At 42.0% G+C, this 18,360-nt stretch overlaps 3 protein-coding genes across 3 annotated transcripts; 1 reads left to right on the top strand and 2 right to left on the bottom strand.

Moving 5' to 3' along the window:
• Window positions 1-369: 369 nt before the first annotated feature.
• On the top strand, window positions 370-3,102 carry thoc7 (THO complex 7). Its single transcript, XM_040202953.2, has 8 exons — window positions 370-507; window positions 747-867; window positions 952-1,079; window positions 1,238-1,324; window positions 1,630-1,687; window positions 1,798-1,864; window positions 2,715-2,784; window positions 2,941-3,102. The coding sequence occupies exons 1-8, from the start codon at window positions 489-491 to the stop codon at window positions 3,000-3,002; spliced, it is 612 nt and encodes a 203-aa protein (XP_040058887.1). The 5' UTR covers window positions 370-488; the 3' UTR covers window positions 3,003-3,102.
• Window positions 3,103-3,812: 710 nt separating this feature from the next.
• Window positions 3,813-8,599, bottom strand: LOC144388892 (interferon-induced GTP-binding protein Mx-like). The gene is made up of 12 exons (XM_078091561.1): window positions 8,238-8,599; window positions 7,186-7,323; window positions 6,908-7,062; window positions 6,623-6,761; window positions 6,158-6,356; window positions 5,966-6,044; window positions 5,761-5,883; window positions 5,532-5,673; window positions 5,302-5,460; window positions 5,075-5,151; window positions 4,752-4,997; window positions 3,813-4,654 (listed from the first exon to the last, which is right to left on the bottom strand). The coding sequence occupies exons 1-12, from the start codon at window positions 8,422-8,424 to the stop codon at window positions 4,430-4,432; spliced, it is 1,869 nt and encodes a 622-aa protein (XP_077947687.1). The 5' UTR covers window positions 8,425-8,599; the 3' UTR covers window positions 3,813-4,429.
• Window positions 8,600-10,957: 2,358 nt separating this feature from the next.
• On the bottom strand, window positions 10,958-17,240 carry LOC120834914 (interferon-induced GTP-binding protein Mx). The gene is made up of 12 exons (XM_040203297.2): window positions 15,352-17,240; window positions 14,308-14,445; window positions 14,029-14,183; window positions 13,742-13,880; window positions 13,454-13,652; window positions 13,278-13,356; window positions 13,067-13,189; window positions 12,841-12,982; window positions 12,455-12,613; window positions 12,273-12,349; window positions 11,978-12,196; window positions 10,958-11,557 (listed from the first exon to the last, which is right to left on the bottom strand). The coding sequence occupies exons 1-12, from the start codon at window positions 15,536-15,538 to the stop codon at window positions 11,192-11,194; spliced, it is 1,983 nt and encodes a 660-aa protein (XP_040059231.2). The 5' UTR covers window positions 15,539-17,240; the 3' UTR covers window positions 10,958-11,191.
• Between the last annotated feature and the right edge of the window lie 1,120 nt (window positions 17,241-18,360).

Raw genomic sequence — 18,360 nt, 5'->3', positions numbered from 1 at the left:
TATTATTTTATCATTATTTTGCCGTGCCTCAAATGTCACCTAATTTGTCTGTCAAATACGTCAGCAATCTGCAGTCAAGAGTATTGTATACTCGAAAACTTGAAGTTATGCATACAGCTTTCAAATACACATTTTGTTACGTTCTGGGAAAGAGTGCATTGAGTATAGAGTACATAAATTTGATAACAAATACTGATTATTTTGCCGATTTTCCCTTTGACCCTCTTCCACCAAATGGTTGACGATAGTTTCCACCTGCCATAAGCCAAAACGAAGAGGAAGAACGTTTTTATGCATTTTTAGTGGTCTAAAATTTGGTTGGCAGAAAGCTACTAAATTGAATTTCGTTCTACCATTACAATGACAGTAAAACCCCCTTTATCTGTGGCTCAGCTCTTGTGTGGCCAATCACTGCCATCTAAACTCGGAGGCGGGCTGAACTTCTTTGTTCACTTCCTGTTGTTCAATAAAGTTTTATTAGCTACAGAATGGGTGCTGTTACAGATGGTAAGTAAAGCTTTAATATTTCTGCTCCCGGGTGAAAGCCACGAGTAGAAGTCTGTACCGACGATCATTAGTACCCAAATGTACTCAAACGATCCGATTTTGGTCGTAGACGCAGCTTCCTTAATCGAGAAAATATACAGCAGCGATGTTAGCTAACCTAAGCTAACAGTTATCCCCAGTGTCTTTTGAATGTACCGGAAGCATCTGTACGGTTCTTTGATTTCTTTGATACATTGCAGATGAGGTTATTCGTAAACGTCTTCTCATCGACGGGGACGGAGCTGGAGATGACCGCCGAATCAACGTGTTGCTCAAGAGTTTCACCAAATGGTGCAACTCTCCTGGGACTCCGGACGAAGGGTCGGTGAAGGGAAGTCTGCAGACCACATGCTTGCACTTTGTCCCCAAGAATTTAATTCAAGTCTTGTTTGTAACTGTGTTCAGGTTCACCCAGTACCAGAGGATGATGGGCATTCTGGCCCAGTGTGAGTTCTCCATGGGGAAGACGTTGATGGTTTACGACATGAATCTTCGCGAAATGGAGAATTATGAGAAAATCTACACTAATATAGGTAGACAATACGACTTCTTTTTTTTGACCCCATGGTTAATTAAGTGTCTTTAAAAATAGCTGAATATTCTTGTGTATAACGTATAAGTCATACATTCCTGTATTTCATCATTACTACCTTTTTATCACAACCATATCAACACTGTGTCGACATTGTAGAACAAAACATCACATCTGCGCACGACAAGATAGCAGAATGCAAAAAGGAAATCCAGAGGGCAAAGAGAATACGGAAAAATCGCCAAGGTATGAATGTTTTCAGTGTTGGTTTAAGCATAAATACAGGTGCAAACCACTTATGAAAGAATAATGGAGGTGGGTCCCACTATGTTGATGTAAAACCCAAAGACATTAAAAAGTTTAACATACTTTTCTGAAAACTGAAATGTCCTGCATTTTCTTCTCATACACTCTAATCGTACTTCGATTTAGAAAATACAGGTGGTGGTGGCGGCGGCAATACAGGCTGTCAGAATTAATTAATATTAATTAATTAATATGATTATTTACCTCTGCTTGTCTAACATTTACATTTTCCCTTATTGTTCCAGAGTACGATGCTTTAGCCAAGGTTATCCAGCAACACCCAGACCGACATGAAACACTAAAGTGAGGCTCCTGCTTATTAGTTGCATTCATATATGGAATTATTTTGCTTTGAGTGGTAGAGGTTTCATTGTATCAGATAACGTCTTTAATGTTGGTTTGATCATCTACAGGCAGTTGGAGGCACTTGATAAAGAACTCCAGCAATTGTCTCACATAAAGGAGAACGTAGATGCGAAGGTATGAACGTTCATCATGTCTTCTGTTCTAGCAGGGGAAAGCCTGTAATACTGGGTGCATGATTGGAAATACCCTAGTTAATCATATTATGTATGCAGACAATCTGGATTCAGAGGCCATGGAGTTGCAGTGCCGCTGTATTTTCTGTCTATGGTGTGGAACACAATATAAAATACAATTCCAGTAAGAGTGCTGTCTTGATCTGTAGAACCATAGAAGACACACTTCTAAAATGTCCCGACTTCAAATTGTCCGATAATTACCTCTGTGTTAAGGTAAAATATCTTGGACATTACAGAACAGATGACCGATGATGAAGATATCTATTGGCAATGTCGTAGGATGTATGCACACGCAAACGTTCTCTCACACAAGTTTAGTATGTGTACGGATTGAGTCTCTTGGAGGAGATCGTACACCACTGCACACTCCTGGTCTAATTGCAAAAAAGTAAAGTAGCTCATAATGAAGCCGTGAGAATATTATAGAAGAGACCAAGGTGGTGTAGTGCCTGTGAAATGTTTGTGGCTGCAGGAGTTAATACTTTCCAAGCTGTTTTAAGAACTTTTGTGTATACATTTATCTGCCAGGTTAATATCTATGAAAATGAAATCATCTTGAGTTTATCAAACATAAAGTTTAGTACTACACGCTACCAGTCCCTGCTGTGGCGACATTGGTACAGCTGTCTATTCATAAAGCATTCGTAGGTATATGTATTCTATCTGTGATTTTGTCTGTGTTTTATTCTCTCTTAATTTTGTACTATCTGGACAATAAGTCAGAAATAGAAGTTTGATTATTCTAGCCTATAATGAGCTCGGTCATCTCTACCTTTCTGCACACACAGCTGGAGTTGAGGAAGAAGCAGTTCCATGTGCTACTCAGTACCATACAGGAACTACAGCAGACACTTGAGAGTGAGTAAACACACGCGTGGTGGGCGCCGTGCTTGGAATTGTTTTTCGCTTTTCAATTTGTCATCGTCTTTATTCTCAATAGCTATTGATCTGTTTATATTCTGTCCCATTTAGGAAAAGTAGACACACCTACTTATACTTTTTTTCTTTTCTTAGATGATGAGAAATCGGACAATGACGAGAACATCCAGGGGAGCCCAGCACAGAATGGTGAATGAACCTGGAGAGATCCTGACTGACCTGAATTAAACCCTTTTTAAAAGTATTCTTTTTGAATCCGCTTTGTATGTATTTTTGAATAAAGTAGACTTGTCCACATGTTTCTTGTTTTTACCAAACTAGTGGCTTTTGCGACGCATGCCTGAACTTGATGGAAAAAGGTTTTTACTTACATAACACTTTCCTCAACGTCCGACCGCTCATAGCACTGTAACACGTATTGTCGTTGACCCATTCAAACCTGAAATATGTCATCTTTACAGGGAGGTCGTTGTTTGACAGGATGTCTGGACTAACTAAGCTTTTTATTTGCATCACTGATGCAGCTAGTTCATTGCTGGAGGTGGAAGACCACATGCTTATTGATTAGGATGTTATAGATTTCTAGAATTATTGGGGATTACGTTACATTTGGTGCTTTGCTGTAAATCCTAAATGTTCTGTGCGGTTGTCTTAGCCACTAGGTGGTACAGTTTCATACAAATTTGTGTGAAGTTTGCCACATCCAAAAACAAAGTCAGTACCAGGCACTATAGTGTTCAAGTATTTTAGTTGGTTGTTGAAAATCTGTAGTGTTCTATTTAATCAGATCCCAAGCATCTTAAAATTAAGCATTTTGATCATTTTAGTATTAAATCATTTTATGTTCTACACTATCTTTAAATTACTAATGGCCATATAAGAATATATAACAACTAAAAAAAAAAAGACTTGTAAAAGCAAGATGGATAAGCTCAATTAGACTATTTCAAACTCTATAGAAAATAGGCTGTTGAAGAAACATGAAAGTAATTGAACGTCTCGTGCCCTTTTTGATTTTTTTTATTGATTGAAAAAACAGCAATTTGATTTCTTTCCCTTTTAAATTACAGAACAAACCTAAAACAACCCCACAATGACATAGATGTAACCAATCTATGTAATCAAAAGAAAATGTGTACATTTTACACTGGATAGTATACACAAATATGATAGCGATACTTCAACCACATTCATAATGCATTTGACAAATAAAAGCGGGATAGCAGACGCATGGTGTGAGACTTTGGCCCTACATGCACAGCTCATGTTGGTTTAGGAGGTCACTGAAACCATTAGTGTGCTTGGCCTAAAATACACATATTTTCATCTCACCTATAACAAAGGGCTCATTTATTGTAATGCCAAGATCTAAAAAAAGAAAGTACAATGGATTAACTAATTAACTAAAACCATTGTTTATGGTCCGTGGTATGGTAGTCTGCACGTGCACTCTTGCACAACCATGACAGGAGACGAGGATTCCCAGAGGGCGTGGAACCCGCAATTATATAAAAATCCATGTAAAACACCTCTAGACTTTGACACGCGCAAACCAGAAGTAAAAATATAGAATTTGATGATCCCCCAACATTATTGCTCAAACTGTGCCTTTGCCTGATCTCTACTAGAACTCCACCAGGAATTTTCGGGCCTTTGTGAGACGCTTAAGGCGACTCTGCAAATTGGCCCTCTTGGTGCCTACGTCGAAATCCTCCTTCAGCAAGAAGTCAAAATTATCCTTGTCCTGAAGCATCAGCAGCATTTCCTTCTGCAGCTGGACAGCAGACTCCTGCAACATCTGGTAGCGGATCACCAGCGGGATCTGGTCAGCCAGACGCTGTCCGGCGATCTGAAAGAGGAAAAAGAAAGAAAACCTAAGCGTCAGCAGGGTCTTAACATTTCTGTCATTGTTTTGTCAGGAGTCATTGGTCTACATTGAAACATACTTTGTAATATGATTGAAGGTGCAACATTAGCTCCTGGATCGTCGCACGATTGTCCATGCAATATACAATACTTCTGTCTTGATCATATTTTTCTTCGTCCTCGTCAACCTCTTCCTTCTTCCTGTCACTCAAGCTGTTGCTGTACGTCCGGTCCTGAGAGTAAACAAGCAGCTCCATCTTGAACTGGGTTCTCAGCGTTGATTCAGCAGTGGACTCCTTTTCTTGCTTGATGGCTTCGATCTTCGTCTAGGAAATAAGATTCTGATTACTCTGAACACCGCCAGAAAAATGATGCTAATTAAACTTAAAGACACTCATAGTACCTTGGCTGTTTTAATGAGGTTAGGAAATCCAATGAAGCTACTCTGGGCCAGCTGAATGAAAGCCTTTCTAATCATGTCTGGAAGAAATGGAGATACAAGAAGATAAACAGGCGCGAACACCACGAGCACCTCACTGGTGGCAGGACAGCATCAAGAGAAAACTTGAATATTAACGAAGAACATAATACTGGACAAATCTATCATACATTCAGTCATACTATTCTCACCGCTTATATCCTTGAGCTTCTTGACAGCCGGCTCTTCCAGCTGTTTGATTTGCTCCTTGATCATAACCTCAAAGGTCTTGTAGTTGATGAAGCCGGGCAGTTCTCTTCCACGGTACTTCTCCTCATATCCCACCACCTCCCTCTCAATCCTGTCGTTAACTGTAACACACCGGAAATGTTTCAGAGTCTTGCTGGTGGACATCTGTAGATCAGACCGAACCGATACATACACTTCTCTCCTGAGAGGTCCAGGTGGGCATTCCACTTCCCGAACTCTTCTCGGAGTGTAGAAAAGACATTGAGCTTGTCTCCACACTTGAGCTCCTCTCCTGTAGTGAGACTGATGGCATCCTGTGTGAATTCTGTCACTTTCTGAAGCCCAAACAAACAAATGAATACATGGTGGTAAGCATTTGTCTTTGTAGCCAGGGGAAAGTTATGAAGAATCAGGGAGCTCACATCCATGAGGAAGAAAAGTCTTTCAGCTGCATCGGTTGGGGGTCCGACGCCGTATCTCTCCATTTCTCTTTGAGTCTCTGCTAGTTTCTCCTCTATCTGCTCTTCCAGCCGAGGCAGAGTTATCTACAAATCAAAAATGGGTAAATAAATGTAACAACCACAGCCAACAAGTTAATGTATCGCACACTGCTAATTAAGTACCTACCTCAATGTGATGCACTAGCTCAAGTGTGAGTTTCTCCGCCAGTTTAGGAATACCAGCATGGCCATTATTGTAGAGAGTGCTTGAGCAAGAAGAAAAAGTCATTGTGTACAGTGTATGTGTAATGCAAATCCCAGAACGAATAATTTACCATGAAAAAAAGGGGTTAAGATCACCGAAAAATAAGTAACTAACTCAAAATGCGCATGATCGTGGAAGAAGGCTTTTTCTCTCTCTGTGGCTTCAGTAAGGGTCACCCTGTCGGTGATCTCCTGCTGACCCCTGCACCTGACGATCATGTAGCCCTTTTTCAGGTGGATGATCTCATTACGGACAACTTCAACCACCGCTTCCTCTGCGCCTTTGTCCACCAGGTCAGGCTTGGTCAAGATACCTAAGAGACAGAAGCTCAACGTTGCCGACATCCACGGAAGTATTATACACCCGAAATGTCAATGATACAATCTGGATGTCATAATGTTTTTCATACTAATGTAGAGATTTATAAAAAAGTACATTGAATTATTAATAATTTATAAAATATCATGAGGTAAATTCATTTTCATTTCATCAAGTCTGCTGCCAGCAACAATGCTACAGCAAACAAGCAATGAACTACCTAAGGAACAAGAAACTTGTTTGTAGAATCAGCTCGTTTACCTAAAGTCCTGTCTCCAGAAGGATCCACTTGCTGTGCCATCTTCAAAGCCTCTGTGGTTGCTATGTCCACATTGGACGGAACAACCACCAAGCTGATGGTCTCTTGTTTTGTTATAAACCTCTGGATCAGTCGCTTTATCTGAAAGTTTGAATTCCCGGGGTTAGTTCATAGAAACAACTAACCCTACCACACATCTCACTGTCATTGAGTGTCATTGTATTTTTAACTTTCTATCAAATCTATTGTCCCTATGAAATTGTTTTGGTGACACTGAACTAGAATACCTGGTCTCCAATGTTCTCAGGCTGTCCCTTTACAGCCACCCTGGTGATGCCGGGCAGGTCAATGAGTGTCAGGTCAGGAACATCAGGAGAGGCGATCTCTAGACTGATGAGGTCATCACTGATCCCAACCCCGACCCCTGCCAATTTGACCTGAGCTGGAGAGAGAGGACATGGTTGAAGCGCTGATCACTAAAACCTAAAAGAAAAATAAGTCGCTTCACAATTCCTTTTTTTTTAAAACATTTTTTTACCATTAAAAAGAACTGTATATAATGTACCTTTTCTTATCAGTTTCTCCACATCGGCAGGGTCTTTTATCTCTTCCTCATAGTCCTGGTAGCTTATTTTCCCGTACCACTCTTCTCCTTCTCTCCTTCTCTTCATCTTCAGCTCGAGAGGACATCTTGTCACAATGCCTTAATTAATGAAGAGTGAATGATGAGTTGAAATCTACTCTCAATAAGTGGGATTATCACATCTTCATAGCACCCGTGAGTGCAGTTTGCAAACATTTTTGCTTCGTTCCTTGCTTCATGTTTGTTTTATAGTTGTCATGGTCCCCGCAAACCTGCTAAACCAGACATTTGGATTTTGGAAATGTCCATCTCGCAGTCTTTTGTCCCTTGTTCCGTCATTAAATGTTCTACCCATGAATGTCTTTCCTGTTCCTGTTTCCTGGCTGCGGTTTGCCTCTCTGCAGTTTGATTTTTGAATTAATAAAGTAAGTAAAGTTTGTCTGCGTTTGGGTCCTGCCTCTGCCTACCTGTTACTGACACACAGTTCTTTCTTTCTTACATCACTTTCAGTTGGTTGTGGTTCCTGGTCCCCATGGGCTAAAACCAATGAGTGCCATTTAAAATGTTTGTTATTTTTCCTTTAATCAACACATGACACTTTGTAACAGACAACACGTAATCTAAATTTCCTCATTTTGAGTCATTACATCAATCCTCACATCAGGGCAAAACCAAACCACTGCTAAACTAGTAATGCTTTATTTAGCTGTAAAGGAGTTTATTAAGATCTGCGATGATGGATCCAAGCCAACCTAGATATACAGTGAAATGCAAATAGTAGTTAATAGTTTCTCACTGATTAACTTACCACTCCCGTTTGGCAACTAAATATAAGCCTGAAAAACAGCCTCATTTTGAGTCATTACATCAATCCTCACATCAGGGCAAAACCAAACAACTGCTAAACTAGTAATGTTAAGGTTTGTTAAGATCAGCGATGATGGATCCAGGCCAACCTATATATTAATTTGTACCTTTCTCCAAAAGTGGAGAAATGCAAATAGTGGTTAATAGTTGTTCAGTGACTAACTTACCACTTCCTCTTGGCAGAGCCACACCTGACAGCGCCTCCAACACAGAGCTCTTCCCCGAGCTCTGGTCTCCGATCACGGCGATAGCAGGCAGCGCCAAGTCCTTCTCTACTCCCAGAGAGCGAAGAGAGTCGATGAGGTCGATGCAGGGACGCACCTTCTCCTCATACTGTTGGTTCAGAGTGTTCATGATGGTGACTGCGTGGATCCCGGGAGGAGACTGTGTGAAACGAGGAACAGAGCAGCAGTTTCCTTGGATTCCGAAGCTTGAATGCGACAGAAGGATGCAGCAGAGAATGGAAATGAAAAGTTAAATTAGGTTTCGTTTCCTTAGCTTTCATTGATGTCATCGACGTACCGAGAGTAATCCACCAGGGGGAGATATTCATGATAAACAATTTCATTATTGGTGGTTGGTGAAAGCTAGTGTGCTGGTATATGATAGTTTTGACGCATAAAAGTTAAACTAGGTTTTGTTTCTCTAGCTTTCATTGATTTTACCGATGTACCGAGAGTAATCCACAAGGGGGAAACTTTATTTTAAAAAATAATTCAGAAAAGATCCCTGGGGTCTAGGAGACATTTTTTCATTGTGATCGCTGTGTGTTGTGTTATGCCACGTGTTTCCATCCATCCATCCATCCATCTTCAACTGCTTATCCGGGATTGGGTCGCGGGGGCAACAGCTCCAGCAGGGGACCCCAAACTTCCCTTTCAGCTCTGACTGTGGGATCCCAAGGCGTTCCCAGGCCAGTGCAGAGATATAATCTCTCCACCTAGTCCTGGGTCTTCCCCGGGACCGGCAGGTCGAGAGCTTTCCCTTCCCGGTCAGCTCTCTTTTCGTCACAACGGTGCGGTAAAGCGAGTGCAATACCGCCCCCGCTGCTCCGATTCTCCGGCCAAACTAACACTCCATCTTCCCTTCACTCGTGAAAAAGACCCCGAGGTACTTGAACTCCTTCACTTGGGGTAAGGACACCTTCACTACCTTGAGTAGGCAATCCATCGGTTTCCTGCTGAGAACCATGGCCTCAAATTTAGAAGTGCTAATCCTCATCCCGACCGCTTCACACTCGACTGCGAAACGCTCCAGTGACAGTTGGAGGTCACAGACGGAAGATGCCATCAGGACCACATCATCTGCAAAAAGCAGCGATGAGATTCGCAACCCCCCGAACTGTAGACCCTCCTCCCCCCGACTGCGCCTCGATATCCTGTCCATGAAGACCACAAACAAGATTGGTGACAAGGCGCAGCCCCGGCAAAGGCCGACCCCCCCCCCCCGGAAACGCCTTTGACTTTGACCCGAACACAGCTCTTGGCTTTGGGCGTACAGGGATTGGATGGCCCTAAGTAAGGACCCCCTCACCCCGTACTCCCGCAGCACCACCCACATTTTCTCTCGGGGGAAGCCTTCTCCTAGTCAACAAAACACTTGTAGACTGGATGAACGTACTACCAATCTACCACCCCGGTCTGTCACTGTCCCAGACTTCCACGCAAGGTTGAAGAGGCGTGTCATCCAAGACAGCCCCCCAACACCCATTGCTTTTAGCATCTCTGGACGGATCTCATCAATCCCCGGGGCTTTGCCACTGCGGAACCACGTGTTTCCCCCGGCTTGTTTATTTCGTCATGTGTTTGCTGTCTTTCTGTCATTGTCCGTAGACTCTGCCCTCTGCTGCATCCCGGCCTTGTTGTCACTCACCTGTCCCCTGATTGTTTGCCTGATTAGTTCTCCCTGTGTCTTGTTAGTTTCCCCTCCTATATATAGGTGTCGCTTTCTGTTGTCCCCTGTCGGATTGTTATTCGATTTGTGAAGGATCAATGCCTGAACCTGCATGTTTTAAATACTTGACAGCTTAAAGAGTTTTCTGATTTTGGACCCTCTGTGTTTTTGCAAATTTGGTTATGAAAAATGAAAATAAATTTGTATGTGTTTTTTGCAACCTGGGTCTGCGATTGAGTCATTGAAGTGAGAAAGTCTAACAGGTATGCTCTGTGGCCTCGGAGCTGTGATGAAGAAACTCAAAATGATAAACAAGGTCCGATTTCATTATTGGTGGTTTTTGGTGAAAGCTGGTGTGCTGGTATATGATGTGGAACGAAATGCATAGTTTTCCCTGGAACTGTAGCTGACTTCCATCTCTTTCCGTCACTCAGGTTGTTGGTCACACCTGAGCGTGGAAGGAGTTCAGGCTATAAAGACTCAGCACCTGAACAGCATCCCGTAGTTTTTTTCTACTTCAAATATTTCCACAGATACTGACTTTCCTGATTGGAGACTTTCCATTTTTGTTTAGTCTTTGTAAATGTGCTTATTTACAGTATATATTATAATTAGAGATTTATTTAACCTAACATTCATGTGGCAGTCTTTGAGCTGGGGGTGTAACATGCTGCCTTCAAATGGTTGATGCTTGCTCTTTTACCCAACAATACCTGAAAGTACTAATGTTGTACATTTCGAGGTACTTGTTCTTAACTTGAGTTCTTCCATTTAATGCTACATTCTACTTCTGGAGAACTTCCAGTGCTACTTCTGGTCCTGACCTCAAGTTGTAGACAGCTTTAATGTGATGTGGTGCTGCATGAGAGCAAGGACCTGGCAATGCGACCAAGATGGCACACCAAACACTCTGATGTGGGCCTTAATCTGCACAAACCAACCCCGATAAGCCTTTGGGAATAAAACGTGGGAATTACAAAATTCATTTGAATGCATATTTTCTGTAATGCATTCATTGATGACAAAAGGACATGCTTTTTTTCTTCTTCTTTATTATTCTATTGCAAGATAACAATTAAGTAATACATTTTTTGTGAATTTATTCATCAGACAATGGAGCTCTTCCAAAAGACTGCTTGTTAAAATAGGCTTTGTAAGTCTTTCTCTTGGTTCCTTAATACTTACTTAGTATTACAGTATTGTTAATTAACCATTTGACTGTCCGAATTTAGTGGTGGTATTTTTGCTTTTTGCTTTTTGCAGCAGTCACCATCACAGGGGTGGCTGTGGGAGGTACTGGGTGGGTTGTTGTGTAGCTTCCCTTGGTGGGACCAAACCTACTCCCTTGGTTGAAGTTGTATGTGTTCAGACTAAAGTCAGTTAACAGAATGCGTGCCGCTGACAATCGCTTGATGCAATTCTGATTGACGATTCTGTCTGTTTTTATGTCACGGTCCTCATGGAGGAGAAACTCTGTGTTCCCGTGGTTTTGAAACATTTGCAGCATCTCCCTCTGCAGCTGGACGGCACACTCCTGCATCACCTGGTAGCGGATGATCATCGGGATCTGGTCAGCCAGTCGCTGACCAGCAATCTGTGGTTGAGACAGGAAAACGTCAGAGTGTCATGCATATGTGTATCTGTCAATATAACAAAATTATTTGTATTTGGTTGAGACCATTAATGTACATGGTTTGTATTGGAAGTTGTAATAAATAATCTACTCTGCTTATATATAGCAGAGCAATTGATCTCTACTGACATTCATAGTCCCCATAATAAATAGATATTCTTAGCTGTCAATTTGTTTTATTTTAGCCATGTACTTAATTTGTCTTTTAATAAAATGTTTTTAAACGTAGCTTTCAAAACAAGAAAAGGGGAGATTGTTATATTAGTGAAAGGAGGTGCAGATCAAACTATATGTATTTTCTTTTCAACCTTTTTGAGGTAAATATAATATGTGATGTATTAAATAATGTGAGGTACAGTATGTACTGTACACCACACTTACTTTGTAGTAAGACTTCAGGTGTTTAATCATCTCTTTCAAGGTGCCCCCATTGTCATTGATAACAAATGAACCAGGCTTATCTTGCTCCCTCTTGCGTTTCACCAGCTTCTTGCTGTATCTGTTGTCCTGAGTGTAAACAATCATTTCCATCTTAAACTGAGTCTTCAGCATGGACTCCGCTGCAGTCGCCTTCTCCTTTATGATGGCGTTGATCTTTAGCTACGGGACATACAAATGATCAATAAATATTCACAATGTTCAGTCATATACTGTATATGGGAAATGAAAAGTATACCTGAGCTATTTTGATGAGATTAGGAAATCCAACAAGGCTGCTCTCTGCCAACTCAAACAGCTCTTTCATCACAAGGTCTAAAAAAGAAAGCACCACTGAGGCAATGCAAGATCCAAAAATAACTTTCAGGTGTTAAATATGTATCTGGCTTGCAATCATTGCAGCATCATAATATGACGTGCCTGTCACTTCCTTGAGCTTCAGGACAGCAGGTACTTCCAGCTTTTTGATCTGCTCCTTGACCATGTCCTCAAAGGTCTTGTAGTTTATGAATCCCGGAAGTTCTCTCCCACGGTATCTCTTTTCATATTGATTCACTTCTCTCTCAATATGCTGGTTGACTGCAATGGGGGGGAATTTGTGACATAAAAAGTAGAACCAAAGAAGGCTGACACTGAATTGGCAGTAATCTATCCGGCGGTGTGGGGTAATCTTTTCATACTGAGGGAAATTACAAAAAAAATGTATTTTAATGTTATTCAAAAGGTTCACATTTTACGCTACAATTGTGTAATATGGAAAACAAAGCAAATCTATTACATAATGACCAGGTTGTTGATGCACTTACATATTACTCCAGAATTCACTATAGTATTTTTCCAACCCGTAAACTGTTGTCTGAGTGTGGCAAAGATATTGAGTCGGTCTCCAAATTGGACTTCTTCCCCGGTGCTGAGGCTGATAGCTTCCTGTGTAAACGCTGCCACTCTCTAAACAAAACAGGTTGAGATTCAGAAGAGTGCGAATTAAATCCAACGAAGGAGGTGCAGTGTTTTGACAGCAAGACAACTCACGTCAATGAGAAAACCGAGTCTCTCAGCTGCATCAAGTGGGGGTCCACTGCCACATTTTTCAAGCTTTTCTTGGGTCTCTGTTAGTTTCATCTCTATCTGCTTTTCTAGTTGAGGTAGAGATTTCTGCAAATTACAGAAAAGATGTTAAAACCTGAAATGGGTAAAGTAATCAGGAGCAAACCACTATGCCGAGGCGCTGGGAAGTGTTCACCTGGATATGATGCACCAGCTCAAGGGTGAGTTTTTCAGCCAGTTTAGGAACCGTTGCATGGCCTTCATCGTAGAGAACCCTAGAGAAAAAAATGGAAGATTACTGACTAGAAAGTAAAAAAAACAGTCAAACTGAAAATCATTAGTTGCATAACTGCCCAGAAATAAAGAACTCACTTGAAATGCACATGATCGTGGAAGAAAGCTTTTTCTCTCTCTGTGGCTTCAGTGAGAGAAACCCTGTCAGTGATCTCCTTCTGACCCCTGCACCTGACGATCATGTAGCCCTTCTTCAGATGGATGACCAAATTACGGACAACATCAACCACCCCCTCCTCTGCGCCTTTGTCCACCAGGTCAGGCTTGGTCAAGATACCTGAGAGAGAGAGAAGGGGAAACAGACAGTAAACTAACAGTGATGTAACTTGTCCAAGTGGTCTCTTTTATAGAATCTGCCCCATTTACCCAAAGTCCTGTCTCCAGAAGAATCCACCTCCCGTGCCATCTGCAAAGCCTCTGTGGTTGCTATGTCCACATTGGACGGAACAACCACCAAGCTGATGGTCTCTTGTTTTGTTATAAACCTCTGGATCAGTGTCTTTATCTGAAAGTATTAATTCCCGTGGTTATATAGCTATAACTCATAGAACTAGCAAATCTCTACCATGAATCTCACAGCCATTATTTTTTTAAACTTTCTATCAAATCTATTGTCCCTATGAAATTGTTTTGGTGACACTGAACTAGAATACCTGGTCTCCAATGTCCTCAGCCTGTCCCTTTACAGCCACCCTGGTGATGCCGGGCAGGTCAATGAGTGTCAGGTCAGGAACATCAGGAGAGGCGATCTCTAGACTGATGAGGTCATCACTGATCCCAACCCCGATCCCTGCCAATTTGACCTGAGCTGGAGAGAGAGGACATGGTTGAAGCGCTGATCACTAAAACCTAAAAGAAAAATGAGTAGTTTCAAAATTACTTTTTTTTTTTTTACAATTTTTTACCATTAAAAAGAACTGTATATAATGTACCTTCTCTTATCAGTTTCTCCACATCGGCAGGGTCTTTTATCTCTTCCTCATAGTCCTGGTAGCTTATTTTCCCGTACCACTCTTCTCCTTCTCTCCTTCTCTTCATCTTCAGCTCGAGAGGACATCTTGTCACAATGCCTTAATTAATGAAGAGTGAATGATGAGTTGAAATCTACTCTCAATAAGTGGGATTATCTCATCTTCATAGCACCCGTGAGTGCAGTTTGCAAACATTTTTGCTTCGTTCCTTGCTTCATGTTTGTTTTATAGTTGTCATGGTCCCCGCAAACCTGCTAAACCAGAAATATGGGTTTTGGAAATGTCCATCTCGCAGTCTTTTGTCCCTTGTTCCGTCATTAAATGTTCTACCCTGAATGTCTTTCCCATTCCTGTTTCCTGGCTGCGGTTTGCCTCTCTGCAGTTTGATTTTTGAATTAATTAAGTTTTGTCTGCGTTTGGGTCCTGCCTCTGCCTACCTGTTACTGACACACAGTTATTTCTTTCTTACATCACTTTCAGTTGGTTGTGGTTCTTGGACCCCATGGGCTAAAACCAATGAGTGCCAATTTAAAATGTTTGTTATTTTTCCTTTAATCAACACATGACACTTTGTATCAGACAACACGTAATCTAAATCGCCTCATTTTGAGTCATTACATCAATCCTCACATCAGGGCAAAACCAAACCACTGCTAAACTAGTAATGCTTTATTTAGCTGTAAAGGAGTTTATTAAGATCTGCGATGATGGATCCAAGCCAACCTAGATATACAGTGAAATGCAAATAGTAGTTAATAGTTTTTCACTGATTAACTTACCACTCCCGTTTGGCATCTAAATATAAGGCTGAAAAACAGCCTCATTTTGAGTCATTACATCAATCCTCACATCAGGGCAAAACCAAGCAACTGCTAAACTAGCAATGTTAAGGTTTGTTAAGATCAGCGATGATGGATTCAGGCCAACCTATATATTCATTTGTACCTTTCTCCAAAAGTGGAGAAATGCAAATAGTGGTTAATAGTTGTTCAGTGACTAACTTACCACTTCCTCTTGGCAGAGCCACACCTGACAGCGCCTCCAACACGGAGCTCTTCCCCGAGCTCTGGTCTCCGATCACGGCGATAGCAGGCAGCGCCAAGTCCTTCTCTACTCCCAGAGAGCGAAGAGAGTCGATGAGGTCGATGCAGGGACGCACCTTCTCCTCATACTGTTGGTTCAGAGTGTTCATGATGGTGACTGCGTGGATCCCGGGAGGAGACTGTGTGAAACGAGGAACAGAGCAGCAGTTTCCTCGGATTCCGAAGCTTGAATGCGACAGAAGGATGCAGCAGAGAATGGAAATGAAAGAAAATTAGGTTTCGTTTCCTTAGCTTTCATTGATGTCATCGACGTACCAAGAGTAATCCACCAGGGGGAGACATTCATGATAAACAATTTCATTATTGGTGGTTGGTGAAAGCTGGTGTGCTGGTAAACAAGATTGGTGACAAGGCGCAGCACTGGCGAAGGCCAACCCCCACCGGAAACGCCTCCGACTTACTGCCGAGCACCCGAACACAGCTCTCGCTTTGGCCGTACAAGGATTGGATGGCCCCAAGTAAGGACCCCTTCACCCCGTACTCAGCACCACCCACATTTTCTCTCCGGGGACCGGTCATAAGCCTTTTCCTAGTCAACAAAACACATGTAGACAGGATGAGCATACTCCCAATCCCCCTCCATGATCCTGGAAAGAGTGAAGAGCTGGTCCATCGTTCCAGGACGAAAACCGCATTGTTCCTCTTCAATCCTTGGTTCGACTATCGGCCGAACCCTCCTTTCCAGCACCTTAGAGTAGACTTTACCAGGGAGGCTGAGTAATGTGATACCCCTGTAATTGGCACACACTCTCTGGTCCCCCTTTTTGAAGAGTTGTACCACCACCCCGGTCTGCCACTGTCCCAGACTTCCACGCAAGGTTGAAGAGGCGTGTCATCCAAGACAGCCCCCCAACACCCATTGCTTTTAGCATCTCTGGACGGATCTCATCAATCCCCGGGGCTTTGCCACTGCGGAACCACGTGTTTCCCCCGGCTTGTTTATTTCGTCATGTGTTTGCTGTCTTTCTGTCATTGTCCGTAGACTCTGCCCTCTGCTGCATCCCGGCCTTGTTGTCACTCACCTGTCCCCTGATTGTTTGCCTGATTAGTTCTCCCTGTGTCTTGTTAGTTACCCCTCCTATAGGTGTCGCTTTCTGTTGTCCCCTGTCGGATTGTTATTCGGTTTGTGAAGGATCAATGCCTGAACCTGCATTTTTTAAATGCTTGATGTTGGGGGAAAATTGTTGAGCCTGCGTGGGGTGAGGCTCTCAGGAATGTGACCTTTGATGTGAGCCGGTGACTTAAGGCAGTCCAGGGTGAGATAAGACACAGATGAAACCATACGTGCCCTGGCTGACCTTTTAGATGTTGTTGATTGTCTGGGTCCATAAAGGGAGGGTCACAGGGTCACCCCTGCATCATCTGGTACTTTTCCAACACTCCTCTTTGAGGGGTGGGCTGTCCTGTCCTGAGGCACCACAAACCTCTCTGACGTGTATATAAGCTCCTGTTCTCCTCTTCAACTTTGTCAGATCTTCCTGCTCCTTTTGGGGGAAGGAACATCTGTCCCTTTTCAGCTGAATTGTAGTCATTTGACTTCTGTCTGTGCTTACGACTTGTGCTGATGATTTCTGTATTCTTTATCTTTTTCCTATATTCTAGTTAGTAATAAATACTTAATCACAAAGCAAGCTCAAGATACTTTTGATTTCTCACATGGGCTAAATCCACAAATTTCCACCACACTTGACAGCTTAAAGAGTTTTCTGATTTTGGACCCTCTGTGTTTTTGCCCTTTTTGGATTTTTGCAAATTCGGTTTTGAAAAATAAAAATACATTTGTTTTGTGTTTTTTGCAACCTGGGTCTGCGATTGAGTCATTGAAGTGAGAAAGTCTAACAGGTATGCTCTGTGGCCTCGGAGCTGTGATGAAGAAACTCAAAATGATAAACAAGGTCCGATTTCATTATTGGTGGTTTTTGTTGAAAGCTGGTGTGCTGGTATATGGTAGTTTTGACGCATAAAAGTTAAACTAGGTTTTGTTTCCTTAGCTTTCATTGATTTTACCGATGTACTGAGAGTAATCCACCAGGGGGAAATATTTAAATAACAAAAAATAGTGCTCTGTGTGTTGAAGCTGATGCAGAATAGTCAAATAATGCATCACGTTGTCGGGTAATCGTCGTTTGAATGAAGAACAAGGAGATTTACAAATGTGAATATAAATTCAAAATGTATTTTTAAAGGTCCTGCTGGTCTGTTAACTCAAGATGATAAACAAGATCTGATTTCACTGTATGTGTTGTTTTGTGAAAGCTATTGACCTTGTACTGTTACACTGTTGGTTCGTAGCGTTCATGGTAATGGCTGTTCCCTTTTGTTCCTATATCCTCAAAGGGGGCCCTGACTGAGTTGACAAAGCTTGGTAACCACTGTCGTAATGTATAAGTTCGAATGGCAACGTTAAAGTGCACCAGAAGCAACTGTGGGTACTTCAGGTGTGTCGCATAAAATAGAAAGTGAAAGTTAACGTCCCTTTGACTTTCATTTCATATGGTATTATGGTTAAGTAGGCCCAGCTGGCAGGTGATCAAGAGTATAATATTGTTCGGCAGACAATGCTTGATAATGAAGGAAGGTGAGACTTGACTTGACACACACATCAGGATGTAAGTCACAACCGCAAAAGTAGAGGAATTATAAAACTAATCCCAATAAAAACTTGAATTGAAATCAACAGTTTTCCCCATGTCAAAATCTGATATGCAGGCTGGTTTAACAAAGTCCCTCCACCTTATCTCACAACATTATTGGCCATAACATTCACAGGAGAGTGCATGTAACTGCATTCTCATTTGTTTGCTCCAACCAGGATTGGATGTTCCTATAAGGTCTATAAGACTGAATAAACCGTGGGTCTATATGAGTAAGGGTTTAGTAACTCAATCAAAACACATATTCAGGCTGGACC

This window comes from Gasterosteus aculeatus, chromosome 17 (genome assembly GCF_964276395.1).
Source record: "Gasterosteus aculeatus chromosome 17, fGasAcu3.hap1.1, whole genome shotgun sequence".
Lineage (NCBI taxonomy): Eukaryota > Metazoa > Chordata > Actinopteri > Perciformes > Gasterosteidae > Gasterosteus > Gasterosteus aculeatus.
Note: the sequence above shows the minus strand (reverse complement) of the source record. Positions and strands in the feature narration are given on the sequence as shown.